Below are 19,175 nucleotides of genomic sequence, written 5' to 3'. Positions count from 1 at the left end.
TCTTTTCTTTCTCTCCAAAACAAGATTAGCTGGAGGTTAAATACTCGTTGTCTAAATTTCGTCCTTGCCAGTTTGCAGGGGAAAGCCTTTAATTGGGTTGAGCGGCTTTGAGAAGAACCTCTTTCTGTAAAAACACAGCTGAAGACTGAGAGCCAGGCTTCACTACTGTGAGCACCCTGTTCCTCTCCCTGCCAGTGGGGTAAAGGATTTGTCTCCACTCCCCTTCTCCTCCTCTACTCCCCCTACAGCTCCCCATCAGTGTTGGTACACCCCCCACACTAAAGGCAGTGGACAAGGACCTCACACCATCCCCAGACATGGACCTCCTGCCATCCCCAGACACAAGTAGCAACAGACTACAGACACAGGTAGCAGCAGGTCGGAGGACACCCAGGTAGCTGCGAGTGCGGGATCCTCACATGATTCACGGGACCCATACCTGAATTAAGGCTTTATTCACTTCTGAATTAGTTGCTGTCAGTGAGACAGTCTTTTTTCTATTCCTACCTCAGCAGTGAGACATCATATGGAGGGCGTGAATCAGATGAAGGTTACTGGTACAGACCACGTTATTATAGTCAAGTGATCAGCCCTGAGGCTTGACACAAGACTCATACAACGCTCACACAACGCTCACACCTCACCATCACTACTATTATACCAATTACAGGCAAACACTATTATACTGGCCCCACCCTAATATCTCTGTTTATTTCCATTTCACTCAGATACTGGTCTGACTCCTGTCAATGCGTTTACATTTTCCTCAGCCACCAGGATGGTGGGCCGATCAGCGACGAGGGGGAATGATGCTAGTCTGGCTGTGGTGAACGGTAGCAATGCCTGTTGACATAAAAAAGTTGGGGAAAAATACGGAATTCTCAGATCATGAAGGTAGTACTCATGCAAGGTGATCTTGAATGACTGGATTGTATATAGATATAGTCACATACACTGTACACACCCCAGTCATTCAGGTTTTCTTCACAAACCACTCCCCTAGTTTTTATAAATTGCAATTAGAATAATGTGTACATTTATACAGCAAAGGTAAATACATTGTTTCCTGACTGCGGATGCGGTTTATTATCAGTTTTTAAAGGTTAGACGAAGTAGGTCTAGGAAGTAACTTTAGGAATCCCTGATCAATGTAATTGGACCAATGATTTCAAAGTCTAAGGCATGCTAGGGTTGGAAACAGTTCCCAATTGTGAGTACCCAGACTCTCTTCTATGAAGTAGTGAGTCTGGTGAAACTAGGCTAAAACATTATACCTGTTACATAACACACCAACAATAAACCAGTCCCACACATGCCCCTTCCTCTAACTTCAAGCTTAAACATCAGCATGGGATAATCATGATCATTTCACACATGATCATTTCAACTTTCAAATTACAAACCTTTCAACAACAACATTTCAAATAGTCAATTTAGAATTAACAAGGCCTATCTGACATGTTGATGCAATCTCTGCATCAAATTATAGCACATATTATAATTTAAAATATTATATAAATATGATATACATATAAATAAATGTATGTAATATTACATATTATAAGAATAATATAAAATTAAATGATATGAGAGTCCTTTTAATTGAATGGTGGTAATGGATTTAGAGCTGGATTTATCACAAAAGCATTTGCAAAATGCATTGGGACCTTGTTTATTCTTAACGTAACAACGTAACTTCATGATCATGAGATGCTATGGATTAGATAACTTGTGATATACATGACCAGGTTAAAGCTACACTCTCCAGACTGCTGGAAAAAGACTAAAAGTTCATACCCAGTGCGCCCCTCTGGCTTCACGTGTGTCCTCTCTGGGAGTCAGTCTGAGTCCTGCTATCCAAAATCCCAAACACCTCCACGGCTACTTCTGCCACCTTGTTTCTGAAACTCGGCAAAGTTTCTGTTATAAGAGAAGGAGTGATCTATGCAGTATCCTCTCTATATCAAGGTGTGTGTGTGTGTGTGTGTCTCCTAATGTTTGTCTGAGGTGCCAGGTGACGTGTAGCCTAAGCAAAGGCTTCCTCACTCATCTACGTATTACACACACACACACACCTCTCCTCTTTTTCCTGTCCTTCCTCTCTTCCCTCCTCCTTCTCTTAATGTTGTGTTTGTGTCTGTCTGATGCTATTAGCATAAGCCTGCTCTGCACCTGCTTGTGCAGAGGAGGCTATTGACACCAGGCCTGTAAATCTGCCTCTTTAAGTATAAGCTTCCATAACTTTACATACCCTGGCAGAATTTGTGAATGTCATTTGTAAAAAAAAAACACATCATTTTTATTTTAATAGGATTGAAATAATACCATAAGGCATCACAGAATAGTGCAATTATTAAACAAAACGTAGCAGTAAAGAAAATAATGGGATAATTTTTTCCTTTTTACCCCTTTTCTACCCTTTGTGGCTTTATTCAGATAGGACAGAGATGAGTGACAGGAAACGAGTGGGAGAGAGAGATGGGGCAGCAGGAAATGACTGCGGATTAGATTCAAACTTGGCTGTCAGTGATCCCGATTCGTACTGCCTGCCCGATTTGTTCTGCACACACACATATCTGTTTAGTAGGAAACCTATACGCAGAACAAGCAGTTGATGTATGACATTCACTGCGAAGCTGTTTAATGATTGATCTCCATACAGAATTATTGTGTGTCATAAGGACCACATTTTCTAGCAGCTCCCCTCTGCCTAGACTACTTCTCCTTCTTCCTGCTTCTTCTTCACCACCTTTTGGCGACTTCTTCCAACGACTCCACCTGAATGTGCTTTGCGGTCTCCTCTCCTCCTCCAGCTGTCTCTGGTCTCCTCATCCAGCGGTCCCTGAATCTCCTACTGCAGATAACTCTGTTGACCTCCTGCTGGCAGCCCAAGTCTAACATGCGTTAAGTGCTGCTGGTGACTTAGTAGCACTAATCTTCTAAGACCTCAAGAGCCCATGATGTGATAATAACTTACTTACACAACACCGTTCCCATAGAAATGTATGGGGTTAGTTTGTAATGCAAACATGGCAGTCTACACATATTCTGACCCTTCAATGTGCTTTAAGAAATGAAACCAAATAGTAATAGCAGATAAAAGCAAAGAAGGGCAAGAGTCAATAGTTTATAAAAAAGAAAAGATCATAAAACATAAAAAGAAAACATAAAAGGTGGAATAATTAAAAGACAGTCACAGAACTCAGTGCAGTTAGCAGAAGGCCTCTGAAAACAGTTTGGTCCTAAGTCTAGATTTAAAACTGGCTACAGCTGGGGCCATTTTAATGTCATCCGAATGTTGGTTCCAGAGCTGAACCGCATTGCAGCTATAAGCTGCTTCTCCATGTTTAGTTCTGACAGCAAGTTTTACTAACAGATTTTTCTTCCGAGACCTGAGAGGTCTAGAGTGTGTGTACTGCTGAAGCATCTAATAAGTATTTAGGTCCTGCTCCATTTACTGATTTATAAACAAGCAGTGGGGCTTTAAAGTTAATTCTGTGACTTACTGGAAGCCAGTGCAGGGACTTAACAATTGGAGTAATGTGGTCAGTTCTTTTAGTTTTTGTGAGATACCTAGTTGCTGCATGTTTTATTATCTGAAGCTGTTGATAGTCTGTTTAGCAAGGCCTGTGAAAAGCCCATTTCAGTAATCAACACTGCTGGAGATAAATGCATGAATGAGTTTTTCTTAATCATGTTTTGGCATCAGCCCTTTAAGTTTGGCAATATTTTTGAGGTGGTAAAAAGCTGATTTAGTTATTACTTTGATGTGGCTATTGAAATATAGATCACTGTCAATCAATACAACAAGATTTGTAACAGTATCCTTTGCTTTCAACCCTTTTTGTCAAGGAGAGTGGCGACCCTAAGTCTTTCCTCCTTTTAACCAAATATAATTACTTCAGTTTTTTCTTTGTTCAGTTGTCCAATTGTTGATTTTTTCAATACACTGACAAAGAGATTCAAGGGGACCATAGTCGTTTGGTGACAGAGCGTAGTCAATTTGTGTCATCTGATAGCTATGATATGAAATCAAATTATTTTTGATGATTTGTCCAAGTGGGAGCATATAGAGGTTGAATAATAGTGGCCCGAAGATCAACCCCTGGGGAACACCTCAGGTCAAGGACGTTGGTGTTGAGGTACAGTTGCCGAGGGCAACAAAGAAGCTCCCTTCTTGTATGATTTGAGCTGGTTGATAACTATGCCTGTAAATCCAAACCAGTCTTCTAGTCTGTGTAATAAAATGTTGTAATCAACAATGTCAAATGCTGCACTAAGGTCCAGTAAGACTGATGTTTTGCCTGAATCTGTATTGAGGTGTGTGTCACTGAAAACCTTAATAAGAGCTGTTTCAGTGCTGTGTTTTGCTTGAAAACCAGACCGAAAGTAATCAAAATACCCATTTTATGTTAGGAAGGTGTTTATTAAAGACTACTTTTTCAATCATTTTGCCAATAAAAGGTAGATTAGATATAGGCCTGTAGTTGTTTAGCATGGAGGCATCCAGGTTATTCTTCTTGCGAAGTGGCTTTACAACAGCTGCCGCTGTAAGGTGAAAAACAGTTTTGAAAAAATTGGTAGGCAGTGTCTAAGCCACATGTGGAAGAGCTGAGATTCTGTAATGTTTTTTCCAAGTGTTATGTAGTCTATCAATCTGAACTCTGACATCAAGTTAAGTTTCCCTCCATTTGTAGCTGGAAGTTGTGGATGTTGAATTAGTAGTTGAGCAGATATGTTGAGTCTGATTTTGTCAATTTTACCTTTGAAAAAAGATGCAAACTCATTGCATATATTAGTTGAGAGAAATTCAGATGCTAATTGTGAGGGGGGATTTGTTAACTTCTTAGCGGTTGAAAATAGTACAGAAGTGTTACTTTAACTTTTTAACTGATGATGTTAGAGAAGAAAGACTATCTTCCGTTGCATATTTGATTTTCTTGAATTTTAATGGTGCAATAGCCTGGAAAATCCAGACCCTGGTAATCTAGAAAGATTAAGGGTCTGGCCACGAACAGTGTAATGGCCCAACTCGGGGGGCGGCAACAAGCATGCATTTAAAAATCTCACTGCACTAGATCTGTTGAGTGTATGGGGAGACAGACACATCAAAGAACACACAGAAATGATCGAATGAGGCCAGGTCTTTAACAGAGAAATTGAGAACCTTTGTGATAACAAGGTCGAGGGTATGGCCAAGAGAGTGTGTTGGCCCAGGTACATGCACTGCATTGCATCATGGTTTAAGCCACATGGGTTTAAGACCAAACCAGAGGGGTCAAGTGTGTTTTGTCTAAACCTTTGGGCCAAATCACATACACTGTTGTAGTCTTTCCTCTTTGGAGGTGGGTGGCATAGGCCAGTGTTTCTCAAAGTGTGGTCCGCAAGCTATCCCAAGTGGTCCGCGAGCAGACGTGGTAAAATATAGTATAGATGCTATATTGAACCAACTTGTATGTAAATCCAAACAGTTCTGCAACACTGCCTTTGTAAACTATGCCAGTTTAAATCATATTAATCCTCTGACACAATAAGCAAAGTGGTTCAGTGAGTAAGCCTTGTGTAATATACTGTTGAAGTAAGTACTACTTTTTATTTTAGATAGGTGGTCCGTGAATTTTTTTTTTATTGGTTAAGTGGTCCTTGGTATGAAAAAGTTTGAGAAACACTGGCATAGGCTACAGGGGCAAAATGAAATGGGTTACGCCATCTGCTCTGCCCTTGCAGAGACAGAAAAAGAAATATAAAAAAGGGAGAGAGAGGACCAGTTAGGTTAGTTCAAAATCATCTGCCGTCTGATCCCGATTTGACAGCCATTGCCATTTGCTGCATTTCCTCTTTCTGCCACTAGGCGACACTGCTGCACTGCAGTGAGTCTCAGAGGAGCCAGTGTTGAACAGAAGTCATTTTTGGTGACAGAAGATAGATCTCTGCACCTGAGCTGGCTGAGAGCTGATCAAACAGCAGATGTGGAGAGTGAGATAAGCAGTGAAAGTACAGTGGGTCAGATCGATCTGATTGCTAGAGGTGACCATACAGAAAGACACACATCTCACACAGAGGAGCACACATACAAGGCACACAGAAGACATACGTCATACAGAAAACACACAAATACACCACTCAGGTCTGATTAATGCACTTTATTTCTAAAACATGACCTGCACCAGCCATAGTGCCACACTTCTGTATGTACATATATATACACACACACACACACACACGCACGCACACACGCAGACATGCGCGCACACACACACTCACTCTCATGCGCACACACACACTTTCTTCTAAATCTGTCATATAAAATATATAATCAGACACTCTGGCTGTTGTCCTGTTATTTGCACTCTGAGCAGCTGTACATGGTGTTGGCTTGCTTCGCTGTGCACCTGCACAGCCATAGAAACATCACACCTGTACAGCCATAGAAACATCTCACCTGTACAGCCATAGAAACATTTCATCTCTGGAAAAATAATTCTCTAAAAGCAGCCCTCAGGGACAACAAGGGCTCATAATTAAGACAATTATTACATACACTTTAAAATCCTTTAAGCCAGAGGGCAACACACACCCTCAGGGCTTGATATATATATATATATATATATATATACCTTTTATGTATATATAAAAGATTAAGAAATTACACACTTAGAAACTTACAATAAATAATGTATATGCAGGCCTTTCAAGAGATAAAATTCTACCCCCAAATATTAAAACTCTGGGAAACTGTAAAAGCCTCATGAGAATGGTGACACTGAAGTAAATCTCACGTCATTTGCATTTTTCCAGTCATTTCAAAAGGACAGCGTGCCCACATGCCCCTAACGGGGGCAGTTCCACCCAACCTGTGGGGAGGAGGGGCAGCACCTTGCGCAGTGACATCAGGTTAGCGCCCCCTTCTGGTGAGGCTGGTGCGTGCACTTCTAAAAGCCCATTAAAACCCAGAAGACAACCTGGCTGAGGACCCTGTGGTGGCGGAGTGGCCTGCTGAGAAGGTCCGATGTCACAGTGCAGAAGGGATCCACAGAGACTAAGACACAGAACCGGTTCCGCAGAGTAGGTTCTGTGCGAAAGGTGAGATTCGACAGCAGGTTCTGCCTGAGGCCATGTGTGTGTGGGCCTACAGCATGTTCATGATGAAGTTGTACATCTGGTTGAGCACAACAAAGTGCACTGGCAGGCAGGAGCGGCGGTCCTGCGTCGCAGGGTTGCATGTTAGCCAGGAGAGGGCGTTGTACTGTTCCAACACAAACCTGCACACACACAAGGAACACAGTACACATCAGTATGGGCCACGTTGGACTGTGGTTGGATTAGTGTGTGTGTGTGTGTGTGTGTGTGTGCTTTACCTTAGCACGTCTGACGTGTGGTTGGAGTCCAGCGGGTGGGAGTGTTTGCTGTGGAGGAACTCGTCTGACTGCACAGAAGAGACATGCACATGCAGAGAGGCCTGGGGAAGGAACACACACACACAGCACAATGAAGTCAAATTCACATTTCCCTTTTAGTAAGGACCTAGACAAGAGGTGTGTGTGTGTGTTAAACTTCTTTGACTTGACAAAATGTCTTAGTAATCCAGCATACCAGACATTAGGGCTGAACGTTTTTGTAAAATAATCTAATTGCGATTTTATCCCCCCAATACTGGGATTGCGATTTAATATGCGATTATTGCATACCTGTTCTTTTCTGGATGAATTGATATTAATGAAATATTTTTTTATTTAACGACTTCAAGAAATATAGACCTACTAATGTTATTGAATTTCCAGCCTTGTAAACATGCATTAATTATTATAGTTTTCTATTTCATGTAAATATGATCTTCTTTCGTTTGTGACATGCAGTATCAGACCCGCTCCTCTCCTCTGTGCTTGCACGCAAATCAGAACAAACTAGAGTGTTGCAGCACAAAATGCAGCTGAATGACAGTTCAGCTCAGTGTTCACTAAAGGTTAGCGTCATTAACACCGCAGCGCAAATTAAGTTCAATCCGCATGCATGAAAATGAACTACTTTGTTCTGATCACAACAAAGTCAATCGCAGAGACAAAAGTCTTTAAACAGGGAAAGTTATGTAAGGGTAAGGGATAACGGCCGCCGAGGTGTCCTGTTCGACGGAGGTAATGGACGAGGGCGAGAGGCAGTGAACTCCCTGACGCGCAGCCCAAGTCCATTAATTCCAAATAACAAGACACCTTGAAGGCCGTTATCCCGCTTATCACACGCTTACCACTATAGGCAAGCCATTCCTTGAATTTCCCCTCGGGATTAATAAAGTATCTATCGATCTATCTATCTATCTATCTATCTATCTATCTATCTATCTATCTATGCCTTCATAGCACGCAAAGGAAACAAGCAGTTCTGTTTAAAAAGAAGCCGACTGGTTCAGTTTGTTGTACAACTTTCTTTGGCCCTATAACAGCGATACAATTGGCAGTTACCGGTATCTTGTTTCATTTGATTCCATTGTTGCTAAGCCCGCTTCCAGGCTCAACCGTCATCCTACCAGATCTACTTCATAGGTGTCCCGTTATTCAGAATTAATAGCCACCCCACCAGCCAATCAGAAAAGATTATTTCTTCTCTCTGGGTGATAACATCAGTTAGCAGCATGCATGTAGCCTAAGAGCCTTAGCTGGTAAGCTAATGTTAGAACAGCTGTATCAAAGATCCTTGATTACTAACAAGATAGAGCAACGTAATTCGTTACTATGGGAGCAAAACCCTCTCTGGTTGTGTTTTTGGTTTCACGGATAACATTAGGCATTAATTCATTAACTGACGCCGCCAACCCCGTTGGATATCACAAATGCCCCCTCTGTCACTGTACTCTAGTAAAAAAAAGTTACCAGCACAGGTGAATGGCTGCTATGTAGGCCTAAACAGTAGTGAGAAGTTTTAATCGTTTTAATTGTCAGCTGGAGAAGTTAAGAAAGTTACCAGCGAAAGTTGTAGCACAGGGGAATTAAGAGAAAGGGAGCTAGAACCAAGGCTTTGGCAGGTTCCAGCAAAAGGTAATGAAGAAGTTTATTTTCAACCAAAGTAGCTCCACTGCTCAGACCTTTGAGGCATATATGAGCTTAAAAACAGGCATGATATTGTTGTTTGTATTAGTTCATTATTGTGAGATCACAGCCCATCACTCTCACTTCTAGCAGCCTCTCCCCACAGACCTGTTGGCCTAATAACAACAGCTGTGATTAGCTGCCATGCAGGTTCATATGAGAGTGGGTACAGAGCCTTACTGAAACGTTTAGTTGCCCTGTGTTCCTCCATAAAATAGGAACAGCTTATAAATGCTTAATAAATTAGTGTTGCGGCAACACAACTGCAACTCCAAGAATTCCTGCTTACTTGCTGCTCGACTTCATAGAGTGAAAGTAGCCAACTCTGCTGCTTGTGCAAACTTGAAATCGAAAATAAACTTCTCAGGGCTATATTTAAGTTGTTGTGGTAACATATTGTATATGTTGTGCAATATGTAAGGAAACTAGGATTTTATATTTTATTAATTAGGCATATTTTCCACCGGACATTCTGCCCATTAATATTTTTTTTCTGCCAGGAAACTACACGCAAGACCAGACGATTTCCGGCTGTAGCCAGCTAAAGTAAACCTTGGTGTGTGCACGTATGTGTTTTAGGGCTGTGCCATTAATAAAAATGTCAACTTCAATTATGACTTTTAACAATTATGAAAACATCATAATCGAAATATAACAATTACTTTGCTGTATTCTATTTTGCAATGTTGCTCTAAGTCACATGTATCAAACTCGAGGCCTGCAGGCCGAATTTGGCTCGCCACGTATTTTTTTCTGGCCCGCTAAGACCATTTACAAATATGAACCCCTTTGATGTGTGTTTCTAAAATCATTGAGTAATCATTTCAAATAATCAAGATGTCAATATTCACCAAAATACTTATAATAACTTGTGCCATAATCAAGTAGCCCTAATCAACACACAGGCCCTGTGTGTGTGTGTGTGTGTGTGTGTGTGTGTGTGTACCTTGAGGAAGAGGGGGCACTGGTTCTGTGCCTGTGGACAGGCGGCCCAGAACCAGTCCGGTAACGGTTCAGCTTTGGCAGTGGACACAAAGTAGCCCAGAGCCAGCGGCTGCTGCAGGATGTTGGGCGTCTCCTCGCGAGGGTCCATCCTGTCAGAACTCTGGCCCTGAGTGAGGGGGAGAGGACATTAGCACAAAGATACACATTACACACACATCTTCATTTGGGCAACAATCATATTTTGGACTTGTCCTCAGGGGAGGCGAGTGAGTTAGCAACTTTGTGTGTGTGTGTATATAAGTATATACTTTTTTGATCCCGTGAGGGAAATTTGGTCTCTCACGGGAAATTTGGTGTGTGTGTGTGTGTGTGTATGCCTTGTTGCCATCTCCTCTATGATGATAGTGTGACTCCGGGGAGTGAATAGGGTCGAGTGAATGGGGTTGTGTGTGTGTGTGTGTGTGCACGTACCTTGCTGCCGTCTCCTCCATGGTGATAGTGTGAGCCCGGGGAGTGTACGGGGGAGGTGGTCGGGGAGTTGGGCAGGATGTTTATGAGGTCCGGATCCACCAGATCATTGTCATTCAGCAGGTCCAAAATCCCGTCCATCCCATCCATACCGCCCGCTCCATCTACACACACAGACAGACAGACAGACAGAGAGAGACAGAGACAGAGAGACAGACAGAGACAGAGACAGAGAGAGAGAGAGTTGGAACAAAGATAAATAACTTCATGGATGAGTACTATCTGAGTTCAAGTTTGAGCATGTAGTTGGACCTGTGTGCGTGTGTGTGTACCATTGGCGTTGAAGCCCAGATCTGTGTCTGCTGTGTATTTGGAGGCAGTGACCCGTGTGTGTGTGTGTGTGTGTGTGTGTGTGTGTGTGTGTGTGTGTGTGTGTGTGTGTGTGTACCATTGGCGTTGAAGCCCAGGTCTGTGTCTGTGGTATAGCTGGAGGCGGTGGCAAAGGCGGAGGTGGGGAAGACGAGGATGTGTGTGCAGGACGTGTCCTGCGGTGTGCTCAGCTGGGACGTCTGCATGTTCAGAGTCGTGCTGCGCCCAAACACACTGCCCGTCGACACGGAGTCTGCACAGGGGACAGAGACAACACACAAAACATAAGAGTTAGACATACACACACGGAGAACGTAGGCAGTTGGCAGAAGGGTAACGCACACAGACGTTATCCACAATTGCACACAGACAGACAGACAGACAGACAGACAGACAGCCCACCCCACAGATGCGGAGTCCGCCTACGGGACACACACAGAATCAGCTACCAGACACACACTTTCTTAAAAAAAAATAAAAAAAAAAAATTAAAAAAAAGACACATGCACTGTACATAGAGCAGAGTTCACAGATGGTTGCGTCTCACACACACACACACACACACACACACACACACCTGGCATGACGAAGAAGGAGGCCTGTGGCTCGAGTGCGACGAGGCAGGCACTGAGGATGCTGGGAGTGTCAGAGACGGAGATGCCGCACATGCGACACATGTCCCTTAGACGCCGCGTTTCTGACTGCAGACGCCGTCGACTCAGCAGGATGCTCCAGTCTGGGGGGGGGGGGGGACACATATGTCTGTTACGATGTTTGTGACTGCTACTCTGCCCAGACATTGTCCATATGCATGTTATGATCCTAGATGATCCATCGGAGCTCGTGTCTGGTTAGTGCTTATTACCTCGCAGCTCTCCATGTCCGATCCGGCCCAACCGGCCAATCACGATCCGCCACGGCACTGATGTCATCTGGACAAGCCCCAAACACCACTCCCACAGCTTCTCCAGTCCCATACGTCGCGCTGAACCCTTTCTTCTGCGAGCCCTGACACACACACACACATATAACCACAGTATTTAACCCTTAAAGGAGTACCGTCACACCGGTGTGACGGGAATGTTGAGAAATGAACGTTCTAAAGAACATCTGGGTTCACTGAATTCAACATAGAATTTTAGAACCTTCAATTGTTGCGGAACTTAGAACGTTCAAAAACCTACACCTTTAAGGGTTAAACAGGTCATACTACAAGCCATGCATTATTGAGGAATTACACTGGCAGACTACTCTGCCAGTGTATTATAATCACACACACACACATTCTTTAAGCTTGGAAAGAATTTATATAGTGGACTGGTAGTGGATAATGTTTTACACAATCAGAAATAGCGACACGTGTGGAGACAACGGGAGAGATGGATTAGATGACCAACATAAGTCTCCAGCATCAGACACACAGTACACCAGGGTATCTGCACATTTTCCAAGTGCAAATTTAAAGACTTTTAAGACCTTTTCAAGACATCTAAACGAAAAAATTAAGACTATACCACGGCAAAAAGATATATACGACTGTTTGCTTTTGAAGCTGGCTGTACATATTTGGTTGTGCTTACTGGCTGAGGCTGACTGTTCTTCACCTGTGTCTGTAGTAGCCTAGGCTACTTGCCAAAGACATGTGCACTGGACTGGATTCCCTTCAATATTTAAATATTTTAATAGGCCTACTTTATATAATTTACTATGTGCATCTATTGTCCCATATGCAGCACAGCAAATTGAAGTTAATCCACTACTTTACATTTTGCATACCAGTTGTATCTAAACCAACCAAAGCTTGACTGAAACATTGTAAAACCATTGACTTGTTTTAAATTAATTAAGAGACAGGTCCTCCCCGCATGATCCTGCTGAAAACTGCTGGTTTCATCTCAAGCACGCACATATTATGAACGCACGTTTTTTATTTATGTAGCCAGTCGCCGACATTCAAAAAATATGCGGTTATATTTCACAACTTTTGCAAAGTAGGCCTACTGGGAAACGCTGGCAAGCAAGCTGCTGGCAGATATTACAGGTATTATAACTTAGACAGATATTTTCTTCCCTAGGCTAGGCCAGCAACACACGCTGGAAAGATGCAAACAGATCAACTTAACATGTACAGTATTTCCTCCTGATTGCGAAAACGCTTGTTTTCTTTTTCTGTCAGTCCGTGGTTCCTTCATAAATTGCGCAGCAAAATATCAGACGAGTGACAGAATTTCAGAATTCAATAATTTGACCAGCAGTCTTCACGTCCATAGTTTGTGAAACGATGCTGCGTCCGAACAAAGATTCTAGATGCCAAGTGCAACTCCAAAAAGGAGGACAAATGAGCGTCTGGCTTGAAGCTGAGCCGGACGCCGGACAGGGCTTTTAAAATCCATATGTCCGGCCTAAATTCGAACGTATGGCCAACCTATCGCTGGTTTAACTGGTTTACCAACTCTTTCTCCCGCTCATTCTACTGCTCACGTAGGCTACCTGCCTATCTCTCAGGCCTCGGCTACACCACGAAAACGTCAGGCATATTTGTACATACTGTATTATTACCGTTTTCACACCTTTATACACACGTGAAAAACATCTTCACTCTCCACTACACTTCCTCCCGTAGTCACTTATACAATTGCGTTTTAAATTCACGAAACCGGATGGAGACATCACTCGCTCTCTTGCACTCGTTGGCGGCCCCATACGCAAATTTAATACCTCCCTTTCGAAAATTCAAGATATCCCAGACAATTTAAGACTTTTTTTAGGCCTTAAAAAACTAAAGTTATATTTAAGACTTTTTAAGGATCCGCGGGAACCCTGTACACCAGTCGGGGACATGGATGATGACACAGGTCTCGAGCATTACCGTGTCAACACACACACACACACAGCTCACCGGTTGGGGACGTGTATGTTGATGACGCAGGTGTCGAGCATCTCTCCGTGCTGGTCGGTGCAGGAGCCGAGGAGCCAGCGCTGGTCATGTGACAGGCAGTAGGCCAGGAAGAGCACGTTGTACTTCTGCGCTGCCTCGCCGAACGTCTCGCCCAGCTCCGTCTGCTTGTCCTTCACCGGGGCCAGGATGAACGGCGGCGTGTACAGATGCACACACTCCGGACGCTGCAGGAGGTCAAAAGTCAAAGGTGAGCGGTCAGGGAGAGGGTCAGCTGCACAGGTGTGCAGAGAGAAAGGAATGTCCCTTTTTAGATCCTATCTTGAGGTGAAAAAGTGTGATTGCTACCTAGCTTTAGCTTGGTCCAGGTGCATTCCATATAATTACATTCAAATAGAGCAGCTCTCTGGTGGGGTCAAGGGGGACCCAAAACTGGTTTGTTTGAATGGAATCCTGTGGGGTACATGTGACCCAAGCTAAAGCTAGTTAGCCAGATATTTTTTTAAAAAATGGGAAAACGGTCATCTCCATCTACTGGAATATCTCTGGTGCAGAGAGACCCTCAACACAGCAACACAAATACACATCTAACCTCAAATTATCTTTAAGAGGATAAAATTGAAGCTGAACACTTTTCTAGTCTGTAAGTAAGTATAAGTATATATACTCTTTTGATCCCGTGAGGGAAATTTGGTCTCTGCATTTATCCCAATCCATGAATTAGTGAAACACACTCAGCACACAGTGAGGTGAAGCACACACTAATCCCGGCGCAGTGAGCTGCCTGCTACAACAGTGGCACTCGGGGATCAGTGAGGGGTTAGGTGCCTTGCTCAAGGGCACTTCCTACTGGTCGGGGTTCGAACCGGCAACCCTCCGGTTACAAGTCAGAAGCACTAACCAGTACCACGGGCTGCCCCCAAAGACTGTAAGACTATACAGACTCGCATTTCTAAGAGAGCTGATCTCTACACCTTCTATCTGACTGACCAGAGGCTCCATTTGTAATGAAAATGCACCATTTTGCGGAGTTCTTTGCTTCTAGCCTCCGAGTGTGCTCATTCCTGCTGGGGTCTCACCTGCGGGTCCCTAAGGGCGTTGTGAAGCGCGAGCCCGGGGCCGAAGCCGGTCAGGGCCTTGATGTTGGAGGTGGCGGGGAGCGGGCGGCGGCACTGGGTGTAGACGGAGAAGGCCAGGGACTTCAGGTGCTGCGAGTACTGATGCAGCTCCTTAGTGTGCACAGGCTGCAGCAGGTACCGGCACGGCACGATCTGATTGCACACACACGGAAAACACAGAAGCAGATGCAAGATTACCGACAGCATATGAGCATATCCAGCTTCATTTAGGCGTGCGTGCATATTTATGTTTCTTATACACTATTAGGATTTCCTGATATGCAAGGACAGCTGCTGATATGCAAGTGTGTGTGTGTGTGTGTGTGTGTGTGTTACCTGTATGCTGACGGCACTCCTGATGTGCAGTGGCAGCTCCTGCAGCATGTCTGCGTAGCAGCGTAGCAGGCCCAGGGTCCAGAAGCTGTTGGGTGCGTTTCCGCTCCCCTCTTCGTAGCTGAAAGGGTCCAGAATGTACACGACGATGGCAGGGGGGTAACTGGGAGCGTGCGAGTCCCCGTCTGTTGGTATACCCACCTTCTCCCGATCCATAGTGCTGATGGACACAGACACACACACACACAGTATGAGTATGCATTCATTGAGTGAGTCCTAGTGCCTATGTACATGTCTCATGTATTCACAGCAGACATATCACTAATGAATGTAGTGGTCTTATACGTGCTGCGAGAGCATGAGAGAGAAAGTGTGTGTGTGTGAGTATGTGTGTGTGTTTTCTGACCTCGGGATCGGCTCAGTGGGGGTTGGGGTCTGGTTCTGTGTGTCTGCGGGCTGGGTGCTGCTCTGCTGGCTGGGGGCTCCGACGGAGGGCATGCTGCTGGGCTGGGAGCTGGAGCTCTGGGGACCCGCAGGGGTGGAGGAGGAGGAAGAAGAGGAGGAGGAAGAGGAGGAGGAAAAGGAACCCTGAGAGGAGTGTGACGATCCTGAGGAACTCTGGGAGAGCAGCGACACGTCCAGTGACTGGGAGGCCAGGTAAGGAGCTGCCGCACGGAGACAGAGTGGGATCATCGTCAACATCATCATCAATCAACCACATCATTATCTTTTACATCCTCAGCACTCAATCATTCTCAAATCTCGTAATCATTATCCATCAATCAATCAATCAATAAATCAATCAACCACAATGTTGTTGTAGACTTATTATCAAGTCCATTACACTGTTAATTAAACTCTTTTCCTGAGGCAGTCTCCTTACTGATGCAAGAGAAAAGTAGTAAACGCTGTATATTTATGATAAACCTCCAGTACAACTTAAGGCCACATTTCTTAAAGATGAACTCAAACAGTTTATTGCAACACTAAAACTCTTTGCTGTTCTTTGGAAGTATACACTTTGAAGCTGTTTTCACGAAGAAAAAAAAAAAAACTTAAAGCAACCTTGAAATGGCTTCAGCGTAACTTCACACAGTCTTCCTCGTTTTAGGAACTGGGATCTACCTGGCCTTGCACCCCCGCCACCTGCTACTGGTTGCTGCACCTGACATGTTAGCTAGCTACTGTGTCTCTTTATGAAAAATTGTCCCACCCCTTTAGCACTCAGGATTGGGTCTCTACCGTTTTGACGCACTAATGGACTAATGTCTGAATTGGCCCTCTTGGGCTGTGATTGGTCTAAAGCAGAAATCCTCGGCCAAGACACTGACTGCTTTTTTTGCTCATGATATGTTTTGTAAAACGTAGTGGACAACATATACACATGTTGCGGACAGGGTCAATACTTGATTTTCTCCCGAGGTTGTCTTTAAAAATGAACAGGCAAAGTGTTAATGTTGAGGGGGCGCATATGAGTGTGTGTATACCGAGCTCGTGACGACACGTGTGGGCGAAGAGCTTGAGTCGGGCCAGGGCTTCGCTGCTGCTGGAGGTGGAGCTTTTCAGGAACCAATCGCTGAGGGTCTGCTCGGGAGGAGGCGTGGCAGGGCTGGTGTCGCCCACCCGCACGATTCCGTCTGAGTACGAGGAGCAGATGGGCCGGTGCCGGCCCAGTCGACATGCCTGCAGAGCACACAGTGTCAATCAATCAACCAATCAATCAATCAATCAACCAACCAACCAACCAATCATCAGCCAAGTCCATCATAAATCCATCTCCAAAAAGTGATCCGTATAAATGCATGCATATATGAGTATATACATGTATGTAAATGTTACCTACATAATTACAGAAAATTGTGTACGAAAGTGTACAAGTGATCTCCCAAGGAGTGGGCAGGCCCTGGTGTGTGAATCTGAGTGTGGGCCCTGTTGAGGGTGAGTATGTGTGCATGTGTCCTTGATAAGAGCCAGGCCCTGGCGATGAGTGCCAGGTTTGTGTGTGTGTATGTGTGTGTGTCTAACCTCGTAGACGGTGGAGAGGTCCTTGAAGAAGAGCCGTGCCCTGGCGATGAGTGCGGGGTTGTCGGGGCAGAGCACCAGGTAGGCCAGGTCCCTGTGGGAGCCATAGGGCTCCAGCAGCAGCTTCTCCCAGTAGGGCAGCCCGAACGGAGACAGCACCACGTAGTCATGCTCATAGCCCACCAGGAACGTGGGGATGGGAAGGGGCTCTGGAGACTCATCCGTACCTGTGGAGGGAGAGGGAGAGGGAGAGGGAGAGAGAGAAAGAAAGAAAAGAAAGAGCAAGCTTAATGAGGACCCCTACTGGACATCATGACATACATGTGTATATATAGAAGTGTGTCGGTGTGTGTGCGTGTGTACCATAGGAGCCGCGTCCGGCCATCTTGTGGAACTGCTGCCAGGTGAGCGGTCCCTGCACACCCCACGAACGCATGGTGCGCTTCTTCTGCACGGCATCCTGTAACACCGGCTGCAGGAACAGCAGCATACGCAACACATCCTGAGAGAACAGCTGGCTGGCGTCCACTGCTGCAAGAGGAGAGAGCAGTCAGTCCAGAGGGTTCACTATACAATACATGCTGTATGAAGTATATAGCATCGCACGCTACATGGAGTCAGTCATGTTCAATCTGTACAAAGTGGTGGCAGTAATATTAAGTATACAGTGTAGTGGTAACAGTAACTACAATATTCAGAAACCAGTAGTAGTTGTAGTAGTAGTAGAAATTGCAATAGTCGTAGTAATGTTCAGTATGCAGTTCAGTATGTAAAGTTTCTTCATGAAGCAGTAAGTGTTACACAGTATACTGTCTGTCCTTTTCAGTGGGTAGTGTCCTGTGCGTAAATGTGAGTCTTGTTCAGTATATACCCTGTTCAGTGGGAAGTGTTCTGTGTGTACTAGGAAGTTGTGTTCAGTATGCAGTATGCTCTATTTGCAGTTCTGTATGTACGGTTCTGTGAGTAGTGTTCAGTGTGTAGCATGAGTATGCATGCTCATTGCTCACCGTTGCTCTTGGGCCAGTGGTGCAGGCAGGAGCTCCTGACCAGCGCCTCGTCCACCTTCCCTCCGGACATGTTGTCCATGAACTGCCGGCCATGCTCCAGCGCCAGGTAACAGTCGCCACGGTGATCCCGCTCTTCCAGACGTTGTGGGGGGCGTGGCTGTGGGGGCGTGTCCAGTTTGGTCAGCGAGGAAAATGGATTGGTGCACTGGTCCTGCAGGAGGAGGAGCAAGTCGGCAGGGAGACGTTCGCGATTGGCCGACGCTGTCGCCGCCCGTACTGTCTCCAGATGCCGTTCCGCATCCCTCGCCGCATCCGAGCCCCGGCCCATGATGTCCAGCTCGTCCTCCAGAAAGAGGCCGGAGCCGTTGCCGTAGCGGCGGTTGGCCACGGCGCTGAAGCCGCAGGAGCAGGCCTCGGAAGGCGGCTCGAAGGGGGCGGCGCCGGCGGTGCCCGCGGCCTCGCTGAGATACACGCCGACGTCGGCGCCACGCAGGTTCATGTTGCACACGCACAGGCAGCAGCTGTCGAAGCTACAGTCCTTAAAGAGGTTGAGCAGCGACTCGGACAGGATGAGCGTCACGTAGAGGCTGTGCGCCTCCGGCAGCATCGGCACGGTGGGGGGCCGGCAGGTGGACGGGGTGGAGGCTGGCGAGTACAGGTCCGAGTGCTCGTACTTGACCGAACCCTGGGCACTGGCAGGACCGCGCGGTGTGCGGGGAGTGCGCGGCGTTCGAGGGGTGGGGGCAGAGAAGCGGGGCGTGGCGGGGGACGGCGAGGGCAGGATGCCAGGGGTGGCACTGTTGCTAGGCGGCGCGCTGTTGGACATGAGGGGCGTGTGCGTCTGAGGAGTGTAGGACTGGTAATCTGTGTCCAGGCCACTGGTATCACTGGGCAGGTTACTGCAAACACAGACACACAGAGTTATTGCTTGTGACAC

At 45.6% G+C, this 19,175-nt stretch overlaps 1 protein-coding gene across 1 annotated transcript in view; it reads right to left on the bottom strand.

The window, feature by feature from the left end:
* Window positions 1-6,128: 6,128 nt before the first annotated feature.
* Window positions 6,129-19,175, bottom strand: part of LOC143131000 (mediator of RNA polymerase II transcription subunit 13-like) — a 28,589-nt gene continuing 15,542 nt past the window's right edge. The window contains exons 16-30 of the mRNA XM_076290336.1: window positions 18,239-19,137; window positions 17,595-17,762; window positions 17,235-17,458; window positions 16,697-16,892; window positions 15,616-15,874; window positions 15,213-15,429; window positions 14,838-15,029; window positions 13,762-13,985; window positions 11,728-11,870; window positions 11,440-11,598; window positions 10,942-11,115; window positions 10,497-10,657; window positions 10,027-10,191; window positions 7,359-7,459; window positions 6,129-7,262 (exon numbers count right to left, since the gene is read on the bottom strand). Of these exons, the coding sequence (XP_076146451.1) occupies window positions 7,130-7,262; window positions 7,359-7,459; window positions 10,027-10,191; window positions 10,497-10,657; window positions 10,942-11,115; window positions 11,440-11,598; window positions 11,728-11,870; window positions 13,762-13,985; window positions 14,838-15,029; window positions 15,213-15,429; window positions 15,616-15,874; window positions 16,697-16,892; window positions 17,235-17,458; window positions 17,595-17,762; window positions 18,239-19,137 (3,415 nt within the window). The 3' untranslated portion in view covers window positions 6,129-7,129. The remainder of the gene's footprint in view (window positions 7,263-7,358; window positions 7,460-10,026; window positions 10,192-10,496; window positions 10,658-10,941; window positions 11,116-11,439; window positions 11,599-11,727; window positions 11,871-13,761; window positions 13,986-14,837; window positions 15,030-15,212; window positions 15,430-15,615; window positions 15,875-16,696; window positions 16,893-17,234; window positions 17,459-17,594; window positions 17,763-18,238; window positions 19,138-19,175) is intronic.

The sequence above is a fragment of the Alosa pseudoharengus genome, unplaced genomic scaffold (assembly GCF_046254945.1).
Source record: "Alosa pseudoharengus isolate Yale_2024_CS ecotype anadromous, Long Island Sound unplaced genomic scaffold, YU_APseudo_1.1 YU_APseudo_1.1_scf_18, whole genome shotgun sequence".
Classification (NCBI taxonomy): domain Eukaryota; kingdom Metazoa; phylum Chordata; class Actinopteri; order Clupeiformes; family Clupeidae; genus Alosa; species Alosa pseudoharengus.
The sequence above is the reverse complement of the archived record's forward strand: the minus strand, read 5'-3'. Positions and strand labels throughout refer to the sequence as shown.